The sequence below is a fragment of the Pristis pectinata genome, chromosome 22 (genome assembly GCF_009764475.1).
Source record: "Pristis pectinata isolate sPriPec2 chromosome 22, sPriPec2.1.pri, whole genome shotgun sequence".
Lineage (NCBI taxonomy): Eukaryota > Metazoa > Chordata > Chondrichthyes > Rhinopristiformes > Pristidae > Pristis > Pristis pectinata.
This window is the reverse complement of record NC_067426.1, coordinates 23,236,864-23,256,922: the sequence shown is the minus strand read 5'-3', so window position 1 is coordinate 23,256,922 and position 20,059 is coordinate 23,236,864. Positions and strand designations below refer to the sequence as shown.

The window sequence follows — 20,059 nt, the reverse complement described above, 5'->3', positions numbered from 1 at the left end:
ATTACAATCTTTACTCTAAATTGTGGCAATTGAATTGATCTACAAATATAGCTAGGCACAGTTTTCTGCAAAATATCTTGCAGAAATTCTACCACCATGTTCCCAGTTTCAGTTAGACTGGCAGCCAGCCAGAAGGGCACTGTTGGTAGAAGCTGAGAGACACAGCTGTTTACCTGTGATGGGTTTGGCACAGGCTGCACATTTCTTGGCATACAGGTTCCCAAAGCACTTGAGGCAGTACGGAGATTCCTCCCGGGAGGTGAAGTGCTGGCCAGCCAGCTGAGTCTTGCATCCACTGCAGACAAAGCATTCCTTATGATAAGGCTCATCATGGTAAGTAACACCTCCTTTGGTCAGGGCCTGCAGGATGTTCAGAAGAGGAGATTAGATTTATCCCTGCACAAGATTAATTCTTTACTGTCAAGATAAGCATATTCAGCAGTCTTTAGAGGCTGGTAAAAGCTACAAAGGCAATGTAAAAGGACATTCAGCTAGTAGTAATCAGAGCCAGCAAATGGATTAACAATTGGCACCTTCATGCTTCTCTGATATACAATTGTAGTATTGATACAAGTGCTTTTAAAATGGGGGAAGCTAAGGGATCAACATTAGCAGAGTATCAGTGGTATGTTGAGCTCAGCAGTTCTGCAAGCTGACGAGTTGGAAAATGCATTCCTTACGTTGAGTAGCATGCTGATTTTACTTGGTTGGGGAAAACATTCATAACAATTAGAGGATATTTTGATCCACAAAGCCAAGTTCATTCTGTCTATCATAAGAGCAATTTCCCTTGCCACAGAAGTCAATATCTGGGGGCATAGTTTGAAAGTAGAAGGAAAGAGTAATTTTCTCGCCCTCACTGCCTGAAGGGGTAGTGGAGGCAGAAGTCCGCATCACATTTAAAAAGTATCTGAGTGAGCACTTGAAGTGGGTTAATTTACAGGGCCATGGACTGAGAGATGGAAAATTAAACTCATCTCTGTTCTCCATCCGGGATGAGCAGGAAGGGTTCTGACTGTAAAGTTTCCATGGTTTTAAGAATTTAATTTCAACCAGTGTTAGAGTGAGCAACACAAAGGAGACACTGGAGGAACTCAGCAGGTCAGGAAGCATTTATGGAGGGAAATGGGCAGTCGACGTTTCAGGTTGAGACCCTTCATCTGGACCGCACTACTCATTTCTACTTATTTTACAGTGGCTCTCAGACACCTCCTCGTACCTGCCCCTGGTCCAGGGCCCCACTGAGGATCATCAGGCCACTGCCTCCCGCACCATCACTCACCTTATCACCTCTGGAGATCTCCCCTCTACAGCCTCCAATTTCATTGTTCCCCAACCCCGCAGTGCTTGCTTCTACCTCTCTCACTGTGAGAGTGAGATCTGAATTCATGTCTTTGTGTATTCCAGGGCTCTGGATTCCCAGAACAAAAATATAACCTTCTGCTATCTCAACTACAATCGTCTCAGTGACAGCTTGTACATCTGTTTAAGTAACACTCTCAAAGCTAAAAATTTCGCTTACTGCAGCAACACAGTTGCAGTTGCTACCCTGCCCTGAAGCCAAGAGACCTCACATACCACGTATACATCTGTGCCTATCTTTGGAGAAAGTATTCTCAAATCAAGGTTCAGTCATTACCTTCTTGCAATGGAAGCATCGTGGAGCAAAGTGGTTCTCGTAGCAAGGCACGCAGTAAATCTCACTCTTATCGGGTACAAAGGCCTTCGATCCTATTGGCTGCTCACAGGTGTGACAAATAAAGCAGCCTTCATGCCAGGTGTTGCCATTGTATTCAAGTTTACGGGTACCTGATGGGGACAATCAGCCAAAAAATACCTCATTAGTAACACAATCCAAATGTTGGATTTGCCAAAATGTTCTCCACAAGGAATGGAAAAGACACAGTTGTTATTTTCTGCCCCTGCCACAAACTTTATTCCTTAGCCCTCAACTACATAAACCAGAGGTCAGCAGAAACTTTACTGCCGCTGTCCAAACTCACGCCATCCCATTCATTATGCTTGCTGGCTTTCTCTGGCTACTGATTAAGCAATGCCTCATTTTAAAATTCTCATTCTTAATTTCAAGCATCTTCCTACTCTCACCAACCGTTCTCTGAATCTCCCTCAGCCTTACAACTATCCAGTTCCAAGTTTACTCAGATCTGAACGTAATCTCTGCATCTGGCAGCTGTAACCTCAGCTGAAGTCACAAGCTCCAAAACTCCCACGATTAACACCTTGGCTTCACTACTGCTCTTTCTGAGATTCAGGTGCTCTTGAACCTTTGCCCAAATTTTCACTTGCTTTCTCTAACATCACCTCATGGCTGGGCATTAGAATTGGTTTGGCATTGCTACTGTGAAATGGTTTGATATGTTTCACTATTTCAGTTATATTGTATACAGAGGAGTTGGTGAATATTGGCAGAATATTCATACGTACTGTGGGGGAAAGAGAAGAAAAACAACATCAGAGCTGAAATTAACCCTGCACGTACAAGCTTCCAAGTGCTGATATTTCCCTCCGTAACCAACTAAAGACCAATGTACTTCCATTATCAAGACACAGTATCAAATTGGAGGCTGCTTTAAATATATAGAGGTAGGAACTGGATGCCAGATTTTGATCAATGTGCCCTCTCTAAACTTTATCCCACCTACGTGAAGCTCATCACTCACATTCATACCAAGGAACCATTGACTACCTGGTTTGGCCTTTTGTCTAACATCTCTATGTGATTCAATTGAACCTCATCTGAAAATTCAGGATCCCAACACCTGACTCTTATTATGCACACTTCAATTTAATCAGAGCTTCAGATCGAATTTCTTTTGAATTTCTCCTGGTCATGCAACACAGCCTTGCTTCTAGGACATCAGATGATCTTCAACCAGGATTCTGATGAATGATCAGTGGAACTCAGCTTCATCATGAAGTCTCCTTTTCCCAACGATGGGCTGATACTGGTAGGTCCTGTGTAGAAAGTTCCAGGACAAAGGGCAGTGGTACCACCCAGTCTCCATCGTGGACTGGAGGGGCTTTTATTCTGTAATTTGCCACTAACCATTAGGGCAAGTCACCCATTGCATACTTTGGAAAATTTGCAGTTGCTCAATATCTTGCTGACTCTTCATGAGGGGAAACCTGAAGTGTTTCCCCATAATTGTTACCTGGGAGATACAAATAATGTTGGGGGATTGTTGAAATCTGGACCACAGCAATAAAGAGGTACAATACCCATAAAATCCAGTTTTTTTTTTAAGTCCCACTGGTAAATAAGCCAGACCTATCGACTTTCCAGAAAACACCTTTCCTGAGCATGAAATACAGCTAGCTTTACCTTGGGAAAGCTTTAGGACAATCATGAAAAAAGATTTGAAATGCTTTTTATTCCACTAATAATGTACTGCATTGTATTTTACAATTTCTTCAAGTGAAGAAAAACAAAAACACAAAATTAAACTCAGTAGAATTTGCACTTATTAGATGAATATACCAGTGTGAGTGCCCCTGTTACCTCAGTGTCTTATGAATATTTTATTAGTAAATGTTGAAGTTGCATTATCATATGATGAGTTGGGCCGAAGGGCCTGTTTCTGATCTGTATAACTCTATGACTAATAAATAGAAGGAAATAAATGGCCTGACAGCCTACTCAAATAGAAGCTGGAAGGGCAATGACGTGTTTGACAAATAAGGGCACGTACCAGGCATGACGACCTTGTCACAAGCAATACATTTTGAGGAGAATTCACTGCAGTAGCAATCATTGCATAACAGCTCTTCTTCTTGGCATGTAAATGGCTCATCTGCCAGAGATCTGTCACACCGATAACACCTGAAGCAATGCTCGTGGTAATGACGGTCTTCATAGAACAGTTCCTGCCCAAAGAAACAATAAAAATGGATAGTTAACAGCAAGGATCGAGGCAAATTTGTGATACCAAGAATCATGTATGTAAATGATTCAACATTAATTTTCAAACTGAAGTTAATAATTCCTGTGAAGGAAGAGTTTGCATTGAGAAAATGCCTTTTATGTCCTTACTGTAGCCCCAAAAGCTTCCCAGCCAATGAATTACTCTCAAGTATGGTAACTGCTGATTCGTAGCCAAATACAGCAGTTAATCTGTGGGCTAGATGCCACAGACAATAATGAGATGACTGGGCAATTAATTGGTTTTCAGATGTCAGTTGAGTAATGAATCTTAATTACAGTTATCAGATACAGGGACAGTCTGTATAACAACTGCCAGGCAATAAACTCGTCCGACAAAATGCTGATCACCAACAGCAAACATGCATCATAATCACAAAGGATTTCTGCCCAGCACCAACATCTCCCAATTTTGCTCCAGTTTTAAGCTGATAACATATTCAAATGTGGTTCCATTTGGTACCTTTGTTGATTTGTATACTTTGCATAGTTGAATTGGAGTTGAACAGACTGCAGTCCACCTTAATCTACAGGGACAAGAGGGCACTGGTAGTGCCAGCTCAACAGGAATCAGTTAATTCAGCACCTCTGACATTCTGAGCTGGGAACATCCCTTAGTTCCACACTGAATGGAACATTTACCAACCGCACAACTAGAAGAGTTCTGGTGCATTCCATAACTTGGCATTCTTTCTGCTGTGACCCTCTCTACCAGTCACTCAAGTTAAATTGGAGTGTTACAAAAAAAATGAACCAAGTAGTTCAGAATTAAACACAACTGACCAAGGAAATGAAGTTTTCCTGCTTGCAATCTGAAAGGCAGAACAACAAAATATTCCTCCGTGATCAGCATCTTTCAGAACATATCTCTGCATTTCGAATGAAACTAAATGCAGCGTTAGAAAGCAAGAGGATTCCTCATTCCCTGTGCCAACTACCACGTGTTCCCAGTTCTGTGATGGAAGGAGAGGCTAACAGAAGAAATCCTCTATTATAGTGGCTATAAGCCACCTTAAGCTTCAGTAGCAATAGAAAAATTGGAAGTAAATCATTGTTTACAAAATAAATTCTGTTCACTTTGGCAATTATACACCCAAATAACGCATGTTCAGCAGGTGGATGTCTTTCTGCCTAAGTCACAAACTCCAAGCTGCAGTTGATCTCAGACTGTATTGCTCTAATTCAATGCAGTGCGTCAAACACATGGTGTATCCCAAGGCATTGTCTTTTCTATACATGCATACAAAGAAACATGGGGCAAAAATGGCATTCATTGTGAAGTAAAAATTACTCTGTGAATAAGTCCAATTTGCCACTGACTGCTTTGCTGGGTGTTGATGCAATGGATCCCCCATGGTCCCCAAAGCCCAGCTGTCATTGTTGACTGATAGCTGCCTGCATGGATCAACAGATAAGATGATCAATGATAAAAACGTGATTGCTTCATGAGAAATATCATAGATAAGAGCTCAATAGTCCTGCAGCAGTTTTGTCTTAAAACCATTCTCATATGTTTTTGTATCACTGACTTACAAGTAGGAAGAACGTTCCTTCCTTTCAATTCCTTGGATGTAACAAGGAAGAGTGCTGGAAACACAGTGAAAATAGAGCTCAGAATTGTTTTTAAAGTAGCTATTAATTGTATAAAACTGAAAATAAAGGATAAAAGGTAAACATAATGCTGCTGTGGAACCATCCTTTATAGACAACACACAAACATATTGAATAACATCAGATGCTAAGGAACCATTACAGAGACTGCTTCCAATATGACCTTGGGAATGAAGCTTTTCTGACCATTTAGAGCAACAGAATGGAGCGTACACCATAGTACAGATCTTTCCCTCCAATAACCCATACGTACTTGAAGGGGGTGGTATAAGATTTGAATGTACATGCCATGCATCAATCACTTCAAACAACATGGAGACAAATGAAAAAACGTTAGTATGAAATTAATACATTCACTGTGAAGCACTCTTATCTCATTCACTAATCGAATGATCTCCACATTTATATATATTTAGTGAACAACTCTTCATTTGTCACATGAACATTACTAGCAAGCCTGGCATTTACTAATTAATTATTTACATAATCATCAGCAAAGATGTTAATGGATCAGCATGAATTGAGATATACGAAGTATCTTTTGAGTCTCTCTAGTTCTAGCTACAGCGAGGGCAAGGACATTGGCGGAAGAGCATAGTGTGGACAGCTGGACATGCCCGTGGATGTGTATGCATGTAGAAATGTATAGATGAGAAAGATTAAAATTTGAACACTTTCATTCAGTCTTTCAATCCATTTGCACATCCAGAGTTATGGAAACCACTAAAATAGAGTTAGAGTTTGAGCAGAGAAATGGACCCTTCCATCCACCCCAGCCTTTGCACCTATCTATACTAATCCCATTAACCTGCATTTGCTTCCACAGCTTTCTATCCCCTGGTGATTCAAGTGTTTGTCTAGATGCTTCCTGAATATTGTGCGGCTATTTGCCTCCACCACCTCCTCAGGCAGCACATTCCAGATTCCAACTACTGAGAGAAAAAAATTCCTCCTCAGATCCCCTCTAAACCTCTTATCATCTTAAACCTATGCCCTCTTGTCTTGGGAAAAAAAAATCTATCCAACCCCTCCCCTTCATAATTCTGCATACCTCAATCAGATCACCCACTCAGACTCTTTTGCAGAAAACGCAGACCATCTAATCTCTCCTTGTAAATGAAATGTTCCAATCCAGGCAACATCCTGGTGAATCTGCTCTGTGCCGTCTCCAGCACAATCACATCCTCCCTATAGTGTGGCAGAGAATGCGGTACAGAGTCCAGAGCCGCAATGGGAAACGAGGAAAAAGTACTTCTTTGGAAGCTTGGTCTTCTAAAGTTGACGTGGCCTAGTTCTCTGCACATCATTCTGTGGAAGCTGATAGTTTGCTAGCATCACCCAATAAAAAGCTGCAGGTTGTAGCAGTTAGTTGCTGCAGTCAAACAAGTGGAAAATATTCACTTTCTGACTTGTTTTCATTGCACAAATGAGCTGAGAGACAGTAAACTGGTTCTTGTACTTCTGTGATGCAGAGAACGCTTTTTACGTTAAGTAAAAGCAATCTTCAAAATCTTAAATTTTCCTTTAAAATAAATGCTCCAATTGATGTTATCTGGCATCATCCCAAAATAAAAATAAAATGGAATACTCTAGGGGAAACTAGGCAAGCCTGCCATATTTAAAAACCCTCTGCAGGAACAAAGTTTGTTTGGGAAAAGCAATCATAACACAACACTTGAAGAGAAGTAGACATAGGGACAAGCACAGAATATGCAAACTCCAAACCCTTTGTTTATTTATAAACTTGAGCAATGTATGGTGGTTTTATTCATTTTTTGATTTATATTTATTAAGTAGTAGTCTCCATAAAACCAGGATCAAGACATACAATAGAACTCTGTGCTCTGGTCACATCCTCACAGAATGCAAGTTCAGGGAAAGTTAATGAACATTATTTACTGTGGCAAAACATTAATATGCACAGATTGGGTAGTGTTCTGGTCATGCTTATTTTCATCAGGAACTAACTTCCAATTAGAGGAAATCATTTAATTTTTGAGGAAATACAATAAAGGCAAATATAACCTACTTATTTTGGAAAGGAATGACTTTACTGACTGAAGACCCATGTTGAACACACCGCTTCAAAAATTCCTCAAGAAGTTTTAATAGTGAAAAGGATATTTGGGAAACAGGCTTGCTCTGGCATATACTGTACTTGAGAACAGATTCCTTGTATTCCCAGCTTTTGAGGAAGTTATGATTCATAACTCAGTGAACATTCAGCAGGAGCGGAAAGATGGGGATGTACAAGCCCAAATGTTGAGTTTGGACTGACCAAAATGGAGCTTTGGGTCTCAATCATTTTACTGCAAACTGCTACTGCTTGTTGCACCTCTGTAGAAGCCTCTTGCATTGAGGCAACACGAATATTAGGGGACATACCCGAAAGGAAGGCAAAGAGAAGTGGACAGCTGGTAAGGGATTGTGATGCTTGTGGAGTTGTCCTGTTCCTTCTTTACTCCATAGGAAGCTATTGTCAAAACTGGCTTTAGTTAGTGGCAGTGGAATCAGGTCCCTCACAAATGAGGAGGTGACCCAACGCTGCTCTCCAGGGTTTTTTCCTCTCCAGAGCCACAGAGGGAGCAGAAAACGTGGAAGTGGATTTTCTCTCATAATTCTGCTCCTTCTCTGGTAGGACGTTGCCATCAAGGATCATCTTTGAAAGCAAACACAACTGTAGAGCGAATGGACAGTGGGTGATAGAGGAAAGAAGGGGACAGCTGTTTGAAGAGAAGTTCCCACTGCCAGTGCAAAAGAGTTTGAGATTTGTGAAGACAAGGTAAACTGGGAGTAATCCATGTTCTGCCCCCCATTTTATGGAAGCTTCCGACTTGTAACTCAGTTAACGGATAAGAAGGGGCACAGTTTCATTCTGCACCTTGATAATTTTTACAGCAAAAAAAAAGAGGGTTTCAAACTCCAGGTAGAATAAGATATTTATATGCAAATCCTAAGTAGCTTAACTGCATGTGTATTTGGAAAGACACAGGCTTGCTGAATGAGAAGAGTGCAGAAACAGCAAAAGTCAGTCAACTATTTTAATTATATGCAAATCATGGTACTTACTCTAGCTTCGTGGCCAATTAGCTCTTTGCACTCATCACAGGTATTTGCAAACAAGGTGTCATAGCACGGGATGCAGTAGGGGCTGTCTTCAGATAGGATGTATTTCCTGCCATACAGCGATTCTTTGCAGTTGTCGCAATCAAAGCGCTCACTCATCTTTCCCAGACAGCTGTCACTGAAGAGAAATGAGGATAAGCCTTCATTTAGACATTATTTTTTAACACCACATGCAGTTGCTGGCATTTGTTTATCTCAAGCAAAATTTCAAGAAGTGGAAAGCCTGTTACTCGTCAGTAGTTGGCAAGATTCACCGAAATGTGACTGGAAATGACTCTAAACATTTCCCCTGAAAGGGATGAATAGGAAATTTTGAGGAATGGGATATGGAATCTGTAGACCTGTAGTGAACTCTTGGTCCATTCCCCAGCCCCGACACTATTTTTTTCCCTGAAGGCAATGACTCATGCTGGCACACAATTCCACACGGGCAACTTGCCAATACAGTCACTGACTATATTTGAATCAAACCTACAAGTCTTGCCAGGCAATTCAACCATAAAGGATAGCAGAGAGATACCTCATCTGTACCTTCCTGATGTGCATGCTTGTACTTAGCTGCAAAGATCATTGGATGGGTATACAGAGTGGTAGCAATGACTAAGGAACTGTAGCAAGTTTGATCATTGGACCCACTGTGAACATCAGCAGTACCCAAGACCCGATGAAACGATTGAATGCGCCTGGTTGAATTTCTGGAACTTTGCCAAATTACACAGAATTTCACCTCCATCCAAAATGCATTTTCAATTTGGGGAAGACCGCCAAAATAAAGAAAGAACAATGCAATCAAATTTCCAGGTCATTACTTTAGTTCCCCCTCTCATGCCAAATGGAGTGCAGAGCCACAGTTCTGGAACTCATGGCCCTGGCCAAACTGGACATTGATGATTTGATACACAGACGTCCTCAGTACAACATGACAACGGTGCCCTCATTTACCGAGCTAATTGTTGCTGTTAAAACAGATCAAAACAAGGAAGTGGAGAAAATGTGAAAGAAAAGGCACACCTCACCCCATATTCAGGGTACAGCAGAAAGGTAAAGGTAGCAAGAACCAGTCAGAAAAGAAATGACAACCAAATTCACTTTTAAGTATTTGCTGTAATAAGTGGCTAAGAAAATGAAAGACAAGATTAGGATTATTAAAAATGGACAGGCACGCTTTGAAATAATAGACTAAAAGATACTTTTAAGCATTTGTTCACAGAAAGGTGGATACGTCCCTGTTCTACAGACTCAGTACTTTGTAAATGTACAATTTTTTCAACACAGATAGAACATTGGAAACCTGGAAATCTACAAATCGTAACTCCATATGGTGTGGGATATTCAGAAAGCGAATCCTATCACTGTTAATCTATTAAATTTTACTTGCGATACACTAACATTACTGTTGAGGTGATTAGAGCATCATTCATGCAGTTAATCGTGGAAAAATATCTGTCATTTTACAACTGATGATTAAAGCCGACGACCATGTTATTATCTTAATCTCTAAAGATTGACTTTTGAAACTTTCAAGTGCATACCAACGCCTGCAGGGTTCTTACTGCTGAAAGAGTAGAGAGGATATAAAACTGCAGCAAACCATGTGTCCCAATTCACAGTATTCTTGAAGAAAACAAGCTGTGATGAAGCTAACATCGCTAGAGCCAGCATGAAAAAAATGCAAAGAAAATAAAGTTAAACTTACGAGGTGATTCCAACAAGTGTCCACAGCTATTAACAGGATTAATACTGACAAGCTATTGGTACACAGCACTCGACAATTCTCTCACACCAAATGCCACAGTTAATAGAACTCGTTAGGCAGGAAGATGACTTATCACAAGAATATGTAACACATGGGCTATTAAGGCAGCTCGTTACTAATTCAAATTGCCATTCCTTATGTCCAAGTGAACTCATGTAGCTCAATGATGGGTTTAAAGAAGGTGAATCATATTCGTGGTTCAACCAGTAGCTCTCTTCTCTGAGGAAGGGGAGTGTGGGTTCAAGTCCCACTTCTACCCATACAAAATCAAAGAGTTTCTGGCTGTGGGAGGTACTAATTTACAGAAAAGGTGTCACATACTCTGCTCTCTCTCTTTTGGATGTAAAGATTCCATGGTATAAATTTAAAGAACAACAGGAAAATTATTCCTTGCATTGTGACTGATATTTAACTATTTTCATGGAGGGAAATCCAGATTACCACTCATTATCACATTGCTGTTAGTGGGAGCTTGCTGTGAGCAAATTGGTGTCATCTTTCCAATAATACTGCATTTCCAAACTACTCCTCTGGCCGTTAAACCAGAGAATACAGCTCAGCACATCACAGAAAACCAGCCTCCCTCCATGGACCTTTGTTTATATTTCTCGCTGCCTCAGTAAAGCAGCCAGCATAATCAAAGACTCCACACACCCCAGACATTCTCTCTTCTCCCCTCTCCCATTAGACAGAAGGTACAAAAGCCTGAAAGTACGTACCACCAGGCTCAAGGACAGTTTCTATTCTGCTGTTATAAGACTATTGAATGGTTCCTTAGTACGATAAGATGGACTCTTGACCTCACAGTCTACCTCGTTATGACCTTGCACCATATTGTCTACCTGCACTGCACTTTCTCTGTAGCTGTGACACTTTACTCTGCATACTGTATTGTTTTGCCTTGTACTACCTCAATGCACCGTGTAATGAATTGATCTGTATGAACGGTATACAAGACAATTTTTTCACTGTACCTCCATACAAGTGACAATAATAAAACAATTCCAATTCCATTTAGTGACATTGTGAAAGACTTATATAATGCAAGTCTTTTTTTGCACTGATGGATATATTAAAATTGGGGCAAAGCAAAACTGTTTATGCTAAGCTTTCAGTTAAGCGGTCCATGAAGACAGCTGAAAAACAAACAGAGTCTCAGCATTCAACTTGGGATGAGAGCTCAAATGCTGTTAACAGTAGCCTGATAGGATAACCTTTAGACGTCCTGCCCTCTTCTTGAACATAACTTGCATCTTCTGTATTACTTTTATGAATGAAAAAAGCATTAGTAATTGCTTCTCAGTAATTGTGTTTTCATGTTCTTCCATGGATCACTTCACAGAGTTCTACTGCTCATCACAAAGAAATACATGCATTATATTTGAATTACCCTTTTACATCAACCACTGCGGTAAAGGTGTAATCAAACAGAGTAATATGTTTCCACATGTTCACTGTTGTGCATCTGCTAAATTAAATTTGGACGTTTAGATTCACCGAAGGAATTAAGCCTGCAAAAACTTGTCTCTTTGAATGCACTTCATTCCATTCCTCACTGTGGCCCAAACCCTTTACTTGATTAATTGACTTCTGATTGATTACAACTGTTTCATGAAACTTACATGTGTCAGATTTTAGCTGTGCATTAGATCTTTATGTTGGAGCAAATCTTAGAATTGAGTGTTAGCATTCTCACCTCAGTAAGACAGTACAGCATTTGAACCACACAACAAACGTCACACTTGGCAAATGGAATCTTGCTCTGAAACTTCAGTTGGACATCCAGCGGGAAACTTGGGTTGAAGGAATGTGGGGTAGCTCCCCTTCACTGAACAAGCCAGGCACCTACCTTAGGACCAGCCTCCTGAACAGTTGCACATTCTGGTTATGACAAGTCAGAGTATTTATCAACCTGCAAACTGTTCCTCTGCACGCCATCCTTCAGAGGAAGAGTGCGAAGACAACAACTCTATTCTCTGAAGCTAGTGTGGGAAGAATTCAATCACCACAGTGTCAAGTCGGTTCCTACAGATTCAATTATTAAGCCTAACTGTTATCTATTATTAAAGGCACTTTAGCTCCATGAACATACAAGGAGTGGACATACATGGAGTAGTTAACAGATTACTGAATCACACATGTCATCTTGAAGCAACCTTCAGGCCAAATGCTTCCATTACCACACTAATAGATACAGACTGGTGACAGCAGACCATAACACCTGCAACGGCTTTTGACAGAGCAATCCAATAGTCCCATTCTCCTGTTCTTTACCCAGACCCCTGGGCCATTGTTTCCTTTTGAAAAGTGCATCACTTTCCCTATGAAGCTACCATTGAATCTGGGTCCACCACCCTTACAGGGAGGGTGCCAGATCAAAACAACAAACTGTGGTGAAGTAAAGCTGCCACATCTCCTTTCGGCTCTTTTGTGAGTTAACTTTGAGTTGTGGCCTCAGGTTTCTGGCCACCCTGCCAGTGGAAACAACTTCTCCTTACCTACCCTATCCAAACTCTTGCCAACCTTCAGACAAGTTCTTCAACTTTGAGGTCAGGGCAATGCTAAAGACAGGCGCTGTTAAATTAAAAGAAAAAAGTAATGCACTTTCATCCGCCTTCCAGGTTCAGTTCTTGATTGGTGCCGAGATAAGTAGCCAGCAGCTGTAAGCTTAGACTGTATGCCAGCCAACGATCACTGACTTGGGCCCAAACACGACAAGTGAAGGAAAGTCTGTCACCTCTGGAACTGTACCCCTACTGAGCCAAAAACTGCAGGAGGGAAGAGGAGGGAAAACAAGCATCGTTCTGTAGCTGAATGCAGCGCGCCGGCAGAAAAAAAAGAACGCAGAGACGTGGAGACTGGAGCACACTGTTACTCACTCAAACAAAGCGCGCGCGCTTGCTAAAAGGTCACTGACAGCCTCTCTGGCAGACGTGATGTGAGGTCCCTGCCGAAGGCCCGCCCCGCGGTTAGTCTACGTCCACGCTCCCGCGCATGCGCCCGTGGCTGCTGATGGCGGTTTGAAGTTCTGTGGTCTGGGCCACTACACCACCCCCCCCCCAGAATCGCCCATCAGGGGTGGTGGGATCCCCAGTGTGTGTGTCCCTCTTGGGTGGCCTGCCCTGCCGACGTGGTGAGGGCACCTTCGTGGGCTGCCCGATGTCCCAAATGCGCCGGTTTGAGGCGGTCCACTGTGAAGGTCTCCTCACGGCCACCCACCTCCATGACACACGTAGATCCGTTTGTGCTGGATCACCTTGAAGGGTCCTTCGTACGGCCTCTGCAGAGGTGACTTGTGCATGCCCCTGTGAATGAAAACGTACTCACAGTCCCTGAGATCCCTAGAACAAAAGACGGTGTAGTGTCACGTCTGGAGGTCAGAACTAGTGCCAGGCTCCCCACCTTGTCCCGCAGTTTCGTCAGCACTTCTGCCGGCATCCCTGCTGGACCTTGGGCCTCCGACACGAACTCACCCAGGACCGTCAGGGGGGTGCCGTAAACCAACTCCGCTGAGGAGGTGCCCAGGTCCTCCTTGGGGGGTCGTGCGGATGCCCAGTAGAAACCCGGGGAGCTCATCTGTCCAGTTGGGCCCTCTGAGGTGCGCCATCAGGGCTTGACTTGAGGTGCCTGTGGAACGCTCGGCCAAACCGTTGGCCTGTGGGTGGTATGCTGTGGTGTGGTGTAACCGGGTGCCCAGGAGCTGTGCCAGTGCTGTCCACAACCATGACGTGAACCGTGCCCCTCTGTCGGAGGTGATGTCCGCTGAGAGTCTGAACCTGGCGATCCAGATTGCGATGAGCATCCTGGCGCAGGACTCCATGGACGTGTCCACTAGCAGCACGGCCTCTGGCCATCTGGTGAACCTGTCGACCATGGTGAAGATATACCTGGCACCCTGGGAGACAGGCAGGGGGCCAACGATGTCCACGTGGATGTGCTGAAACCTGCCGAGCATCGGTTGGAACTGTTGGAGGGGAGCCTCCACATGCCGCTGGACTTTGGCGAACTGGCAGTGTACGCAGGTCCTGGCCCAGTGTCCGACCTCTTTGCGCAGACCGTGCCAGACGAATTTTTCTGATATCAATTTGATGGACGCCCGGATGGACAGGTGGGCCAGGCCATGTAGCGTGTCGAACACCCACCGCCTCCGTGCTGCTGGTACCACGGGCCGAGGTCTGCCAGTCGACGTGTCGCACAGGAGCCGAACAGCTGTCGGGCCGATGGGGATGTCCAATGACTGGAGTCCCGAAACGGCGGTGCAATAGGCCGGGATCTCGGTGTCCGCTTGTTGTGCCTGCGCCAGCGCTGTGTAGTCGACCCTGGGGCTGAGGTGGTCACTGAGTGGATGTGGGGATGGGACAACGTGTCGGTGACCACGTTGTTCTTCCCCGCGATGTGGCGGATGTTGGTGGTGAACTCCGAGATAAACGAGAGGTGCCTCTGCTGCCGGGCCAACCATGGGTCCGAAACCTTTGCGAGGGCGAAGGTGAGGGGCTTGCGAAATCCCTTCCTTCGAGGAAATACCGGAAGTGCTGGATGGCTAGGTAGACCGCTAGCAACTCCTTGTCGAAAGTGCTGTAATTCACCTCCAGTGGTTGCAAGCGTCAGCTGAAAAAGGCGAGCGGTCGCCACTGGCCCTCGACGAGCTGCTCCAGGACTCCGCTGACCGCTGTGTTGAAAGCGTCGACTGTGAGCGCCGTGGGTACATCGACGGGGTGCATGGGGATCTGATGATAACCCTGGACCAGGTCAATTTTTGAAAAGATGGTCGCCCCGTGGAGGTTGGCCGTGAAGTCCTGGATGTGAGGCACCGGGTATCTGTCGGCGGTTGTGGCGTTGTTGAGTCTCCTGTAATCCCCGCAGGGCCTCCAACCTCCTGCGGACTTGGGCACCATGTGCAGCGGCGATGCCCAAGGGCTGTACAAGCGGCGGATGATCCCCATCTCCTCCATTTTCCGAACTCCTCCTTGGCGAGGCGAAGATTGTCGGGTGGAAGCCTACGGGCCCGGGCATGCAGCAGTGGTCCTTGCATGGGAACGTGGTGCTGTATGCCGTGCTTGGGACCGGTAGTGGATAACTGTGGGGTGATGATGGAGGGGAAATCCACCAGCACCCTGGCGAACTCGTCACCCAAGAGTGTGACGGAGTCCAGGTGAAGGGCCAGGAACTGGGCTTCCCCGAGCTGGAAGGTTTGTGGAAAGTCTCGGCGTGGACCAAATGCCGGACTTTCAGGTCGACCAGAAGACAGTTGGCCTGTAGGAAATCCGCCCCAAGTAACGGCCGCAACACCGCTGCTACCATGAAGGTCCAGGTAAAACAGCTGGGGCTGAAACGCAGCGGGATGGTACGTCGAGCACGTATGTCTGGATGATGGTGCCGTTCACGGCAGTGAGGTCAGGGCCTGGGGCCACGGTATGGGTGTCCATGGTTGAGGGGGGAAGGATGCTGATCTTGGCCCCGGTGTCCACCAGGAAATGTCGCCCAGAGTGTTTGGTCCTGGAGGAACAGGAGGCCTGTCGCAATGGCCAGCTGTTGAAGCCACTAGCGATTGGCCGGCCCCGGCATTTCCCGGAAAGGCACATGGTGGACAGCAATGGCGCGCGTTGACCCCCACCTCTGATGGTAAAAACACCATTGGTCCAAACCCTTATCTTTGTCCCCCGTGGGTCTTGGCGGTTTCGGTTGTGGGGTCTTGGCCTTAGGCAGCGCAGTCGTGGTTAGGCAGATGGAAGCCGCTCCCCGCTGCTTACTCTGCCACAAAATGTCCGCCCTAGCTGCGAGGCTGCATGGGTCACTGAAATCTTCACCCGCGAGGAGGAGGCAAATGTCCTCTGGCAGTTGCTCGAGGAACAGCTGCTCGAATAGGAGGCAGGCTTATGGCCATCCATGAGCGCCCGCATGTCGTCCATCAGCTCGGATGGCTTGCAGTCGCCCAGGCCGTCCAAGCGCAGAAGCCGTGAGGCTCGTTCGCGGCAGGAGAGTCCGAAATTGCGGAAGAGGAGTGCCTTGATCTAATGTACCTGTCCTCTGTAGGTGGATGGTGCAGAAGTCGATGATCCAGACTGCCATGTCCTGGTCGAGCGCGCTGACCACGTAGTAATACCGCGTGGCTTCAGCTGTAATGCCTTGGATACTGAACTGGGCCTCAGCCTGCTCGAACCAAACGTGGGACTGAGCGTCCAGAAAGTCGGGAGCTTGAGCGAGACTGCATTGTGCGAGTCGTTGGGATTCATGTCGTGGGTTCCAGATGCTGTCTGTGAGCGTCGGGGTCACCAAGTGTAGCTGAATGCAGTGCGCGGCAGAAAAGAAAAAGAATGCAGAGACGTGGAGACTGGAGCACACTTTTACTCACTCAAACAAAGCGCGCGCGCTCGCTACAAGTAACCGAGAGCCTTTCCAGTGGACGTGACGTGAGGTCCCTGCCGGAAGGCCCACCCCGCGGTTAGTTTACGTCGTGCTCCTGTGCATACGCCCGCGGCCGCCGATGGCGGTTCGAGTTCTGCGGGTCCGGGCCGCTACAGTTCTATATTTATTCAAATTTGTAACCGAAGTGTTCCAATGATGAGCAACTGTTATTCCAAAACGCCATTGTGAGTGGCAGGCTTGGCTCCACCAATGTTTACATTTATTATACAACTTGTCAGCTGCTTTACTGGCTTTAAACCTTCCAGCTGTTTAAATAAAAAGGAAAATAGCATTCTTCTCAATCTGCAAGAGAGGGGGAATGTTGGATTTACAGCTGGATAGGCTATTTAAAATGAGTTCTACTAACCGTCTCCACGTACAATTAATGATTAAAATCATACAAAACATATTGAATCATAACTATAATAAAGCAGTACAAGTAATGTCATTTCAATTAGTTGATGTAATAAAACGAGCAGGTGTTTAAGAGGAACCAGGGAAAATCTAGAGAGCATCGGTGTTGTTAGTTCCATTGAGCAATTGAAGTGGGAGTTTCCATTTACTGCAATTTCCTGGTGGTTATGTGGGCGTTTGTAAGAAGCTAGAATGGTAATAATGGCAGAGTCCTGTGTCATAAAGTCGGAGAGATACAGCACAGAAACAGGTCCTTTGGCCTATTGAGTCCGTACATACCATCAACCACCCATTTACACTAATCCTACCTTAATCCCAATAGTACTTTGGCATTGCTGCATGCAACAACTGAAAACAACTTTTTCAACATTACATATATGCTTTAGCACCGAGGGCTACCTAATGTGAGGGTTATTTATATTCAGTCCACTCAATTCAGTTTCCAACCTGGACCTACACCAAGTGGGAGGAGGCAGGAAGGAACAGCTGCATCTCCCTGAGGGAAAGGCACCAAAGTCTTTCGTGCTTCTTCGCTGCTGCCCAAAGGCACACACCTGTTTCAGCTGGCGAAACAGGAATCCAGGTGAACACGGATGAATCAATCTCCTTTTAAAAAAATACTTTGTTCAAAAAGTACTAGAATTACCGAGAGACCATCTATGATTTGTGTGTTTCCTAATTACGGGCACCCAACTGGTTGGTTTAAATCTTCTTGGATTGTGCTTGGAGAGGGCACATCATAACAATTAACTATAAAGGATTGATTGAAAATAAAACGAGGCTGAGTATTTAGAATTTAGTCATAGAAATTACACAAGATATTCATACATGTGGGTTTAAAATGATTGCATTTTTAGTCTTGTGACAGTAAAGGAAACATCAGTGAGAATGCTCAATAATAACTGCAGTGGGTGCACAGCATCCTTTACTTGCATACTGGTACTAATAACGTTACAAGTGGGTACTTCCATAATGGAATGATACACTTGGAGAATGGAAGCCAAATATTAGGTCTAAGCATTTTGTCCTGCTGCTTGTTAACTGTGGTTTTAGATTCTTCCCTGTGAAGCACTGAAGCCAGAGGGTGCAAGGTTCAATTCCCAAACTGGGCTTTGTTAGCTGTAGCACTGCTGGACTTCCGTTCCCCCGAGCAAGGATCAAGTGTTATTTCATCATCAATGCGTTCCAAATCAAACTTGTATTTCCTCTCATCATAATGAATTGATAGAGTGAAGTAGTCACTGCCAAAATCCTTACTCAGTGCATAAAACCCAGGCTTAATTTGATAAAGCACTGGCTATTATTCTAGCTGCAGGCAGTGATAAAACTCAAGGGCTTATTTGGACTATGCAGACAGTTTTGCCTCGATGGTTTAATGTTCCTGAGAAGGAATGCCTCTTTTAGCATTTTCTGGTCTCTCTGCCACACAGTGATAGAGGTGCTAACATTTAACAACCAAAGCAGTTACAATAGCATTGCTTGCAGTTCCAATTCGTACAGTTTTGAAATACTGTCCTGTTACTAAAATCAGAGAGTTAGATAAGTTGTGATCATCTAAGCCAATGCAGCAGGTATGAGGCAGTTACAGCATCAGGTTATGGACAACAAAATGCAGACAGATAGACAGGGAGGAGTAAAAGATTCATGTAAACAATTCTAGCCAGAGTAATAGAAAAAGAGAGCAAGCTAAGTTGATTGGACAGCCATTGGCACTTACTTGCAATAAGTCACTTCTATTGCTTGGCTGCTGCTTGATCTGCCTCACGTTCACTGCTTTTGCCTTGCTAATACACTTCCTTCTGACCCAGTTTTATGGCAGGATAGAAATGAAAAGATGTCATATAGTCTTTAAAGTACGCACTATGTCAAGGAGTCCCTCTGAACTGATGGAATATATGAAGTGCGGCTATTTTGATCACACCATTCAAATCTATGTCCTTGACCAATCAGAAGGTCAAGGCAGCAGGAGCAAGGGATCAACCTCACCTTCAAGTTCTCCTGTAAGTCACACACAGTCCTGACTTAGAAATGTACCACCATACTTTCTTTGTTGCTCCTCATCCAACAGTATTGGAAAACAAATTAAACTGCAAAGACTGGAATCCAAGTTCTTCCAGCATTCCTGTTTGAGTTACCCAACAGTATCTTGTCTATTAAACTGTAGTGGTTCAAGAAAGTGGCTCACCGCCACCTTTTCAAGGACTGTTCAAGGATGGGCATTAAACGCCAGCCTCGCCAGCATCAGCCACATCTTAGGAATGAAAAACAAAGGGAATTAAAAAAAGGAAGTGGAATTTAACAAAAAAATCAATCTTTGCAATTTGTTCAGTGATTCATTCAATAGTAACCATTTTATCTCAGAGGAAATGTAACACCACAGACTGACATTATACAGTAATTACAAGAGATGCATACGCATCACTGAGAAAGATGGGTATCTTCAGAGAGATGTGAAAAGGCAGACAATATAACTGTGGCAATACACAAAAAGTGCTGGAGGAACTCAGCAGGTCAGGCAGCATCCGTGGAGGGAAATAAACAGTTGACGCTTCGGGCCGAGACCCTCCATTGGGACTGGAAAGGAAGAGGGCAGAAGCCAGAATAAGAAGGTGGGGGGAGAAGGAGGAGCACACGCAGGCAGGGGAGAGGTGAGTTCAGGTGAGGGGGGAAGGTAGTGGGTGGGGGAGGGGGAGAAGATGTAATAAGCTGAGAGGTGATAGGTAGAAGAGGCCAAGGGCTGAAGGAGGAGGAATCCGGTAGGAGAGGGCAGTGGACCATGGAATAAAGGATGGGGGAGCGGAGGAGAG

General features: G+C 44.5%; 1 protein-coding gene across 2 annotated transcripts in view; it reads right to left on the bottom strand.

The window, feature by feature from the left end:
- fhl3a (four and a half LIM domains 3a) overlaps positions 1 to 20,059 on the bottom strand; it is an 86,050-nt gene that overhangs the window by 9,107 nt on the left and 56,884 nt on the right. Inside the window, exons 1-5 of one of the 2 annotated variants that reach the window (XM_052036486.1) lie at positions 10,374 to 10,447; positions 8,621 to 8,795; positions 3,711 to 3,885; positions 1,640 to 1,809; positions 174 to 360 (exon numbers count right to left, since the gene is read on the bottom strand). In XM_052036486.1, the coding sequence (XP_051892446.1) occupies positions 174 to 360; positions 1,640 to 1,809; positions 3,711 to 3,885; positions 8,621 to 8,776 (688 nt within the window). In that variant the 5' untranslated portion in view covers positions 8,777 to 8,795; positions 10,374 to 10,447. Of the gene's footprint in view, positions 1 to 173; positions 361 to 1,639; positions 1,810 to 3,710; positions 3,886 to 8,620; positions 8,796 to 10,373; positions 10,448 to 20,059 lie in introns of those variants that run through there. The other variant, XM_052036485.1, reaches the window with a different exon arrangement.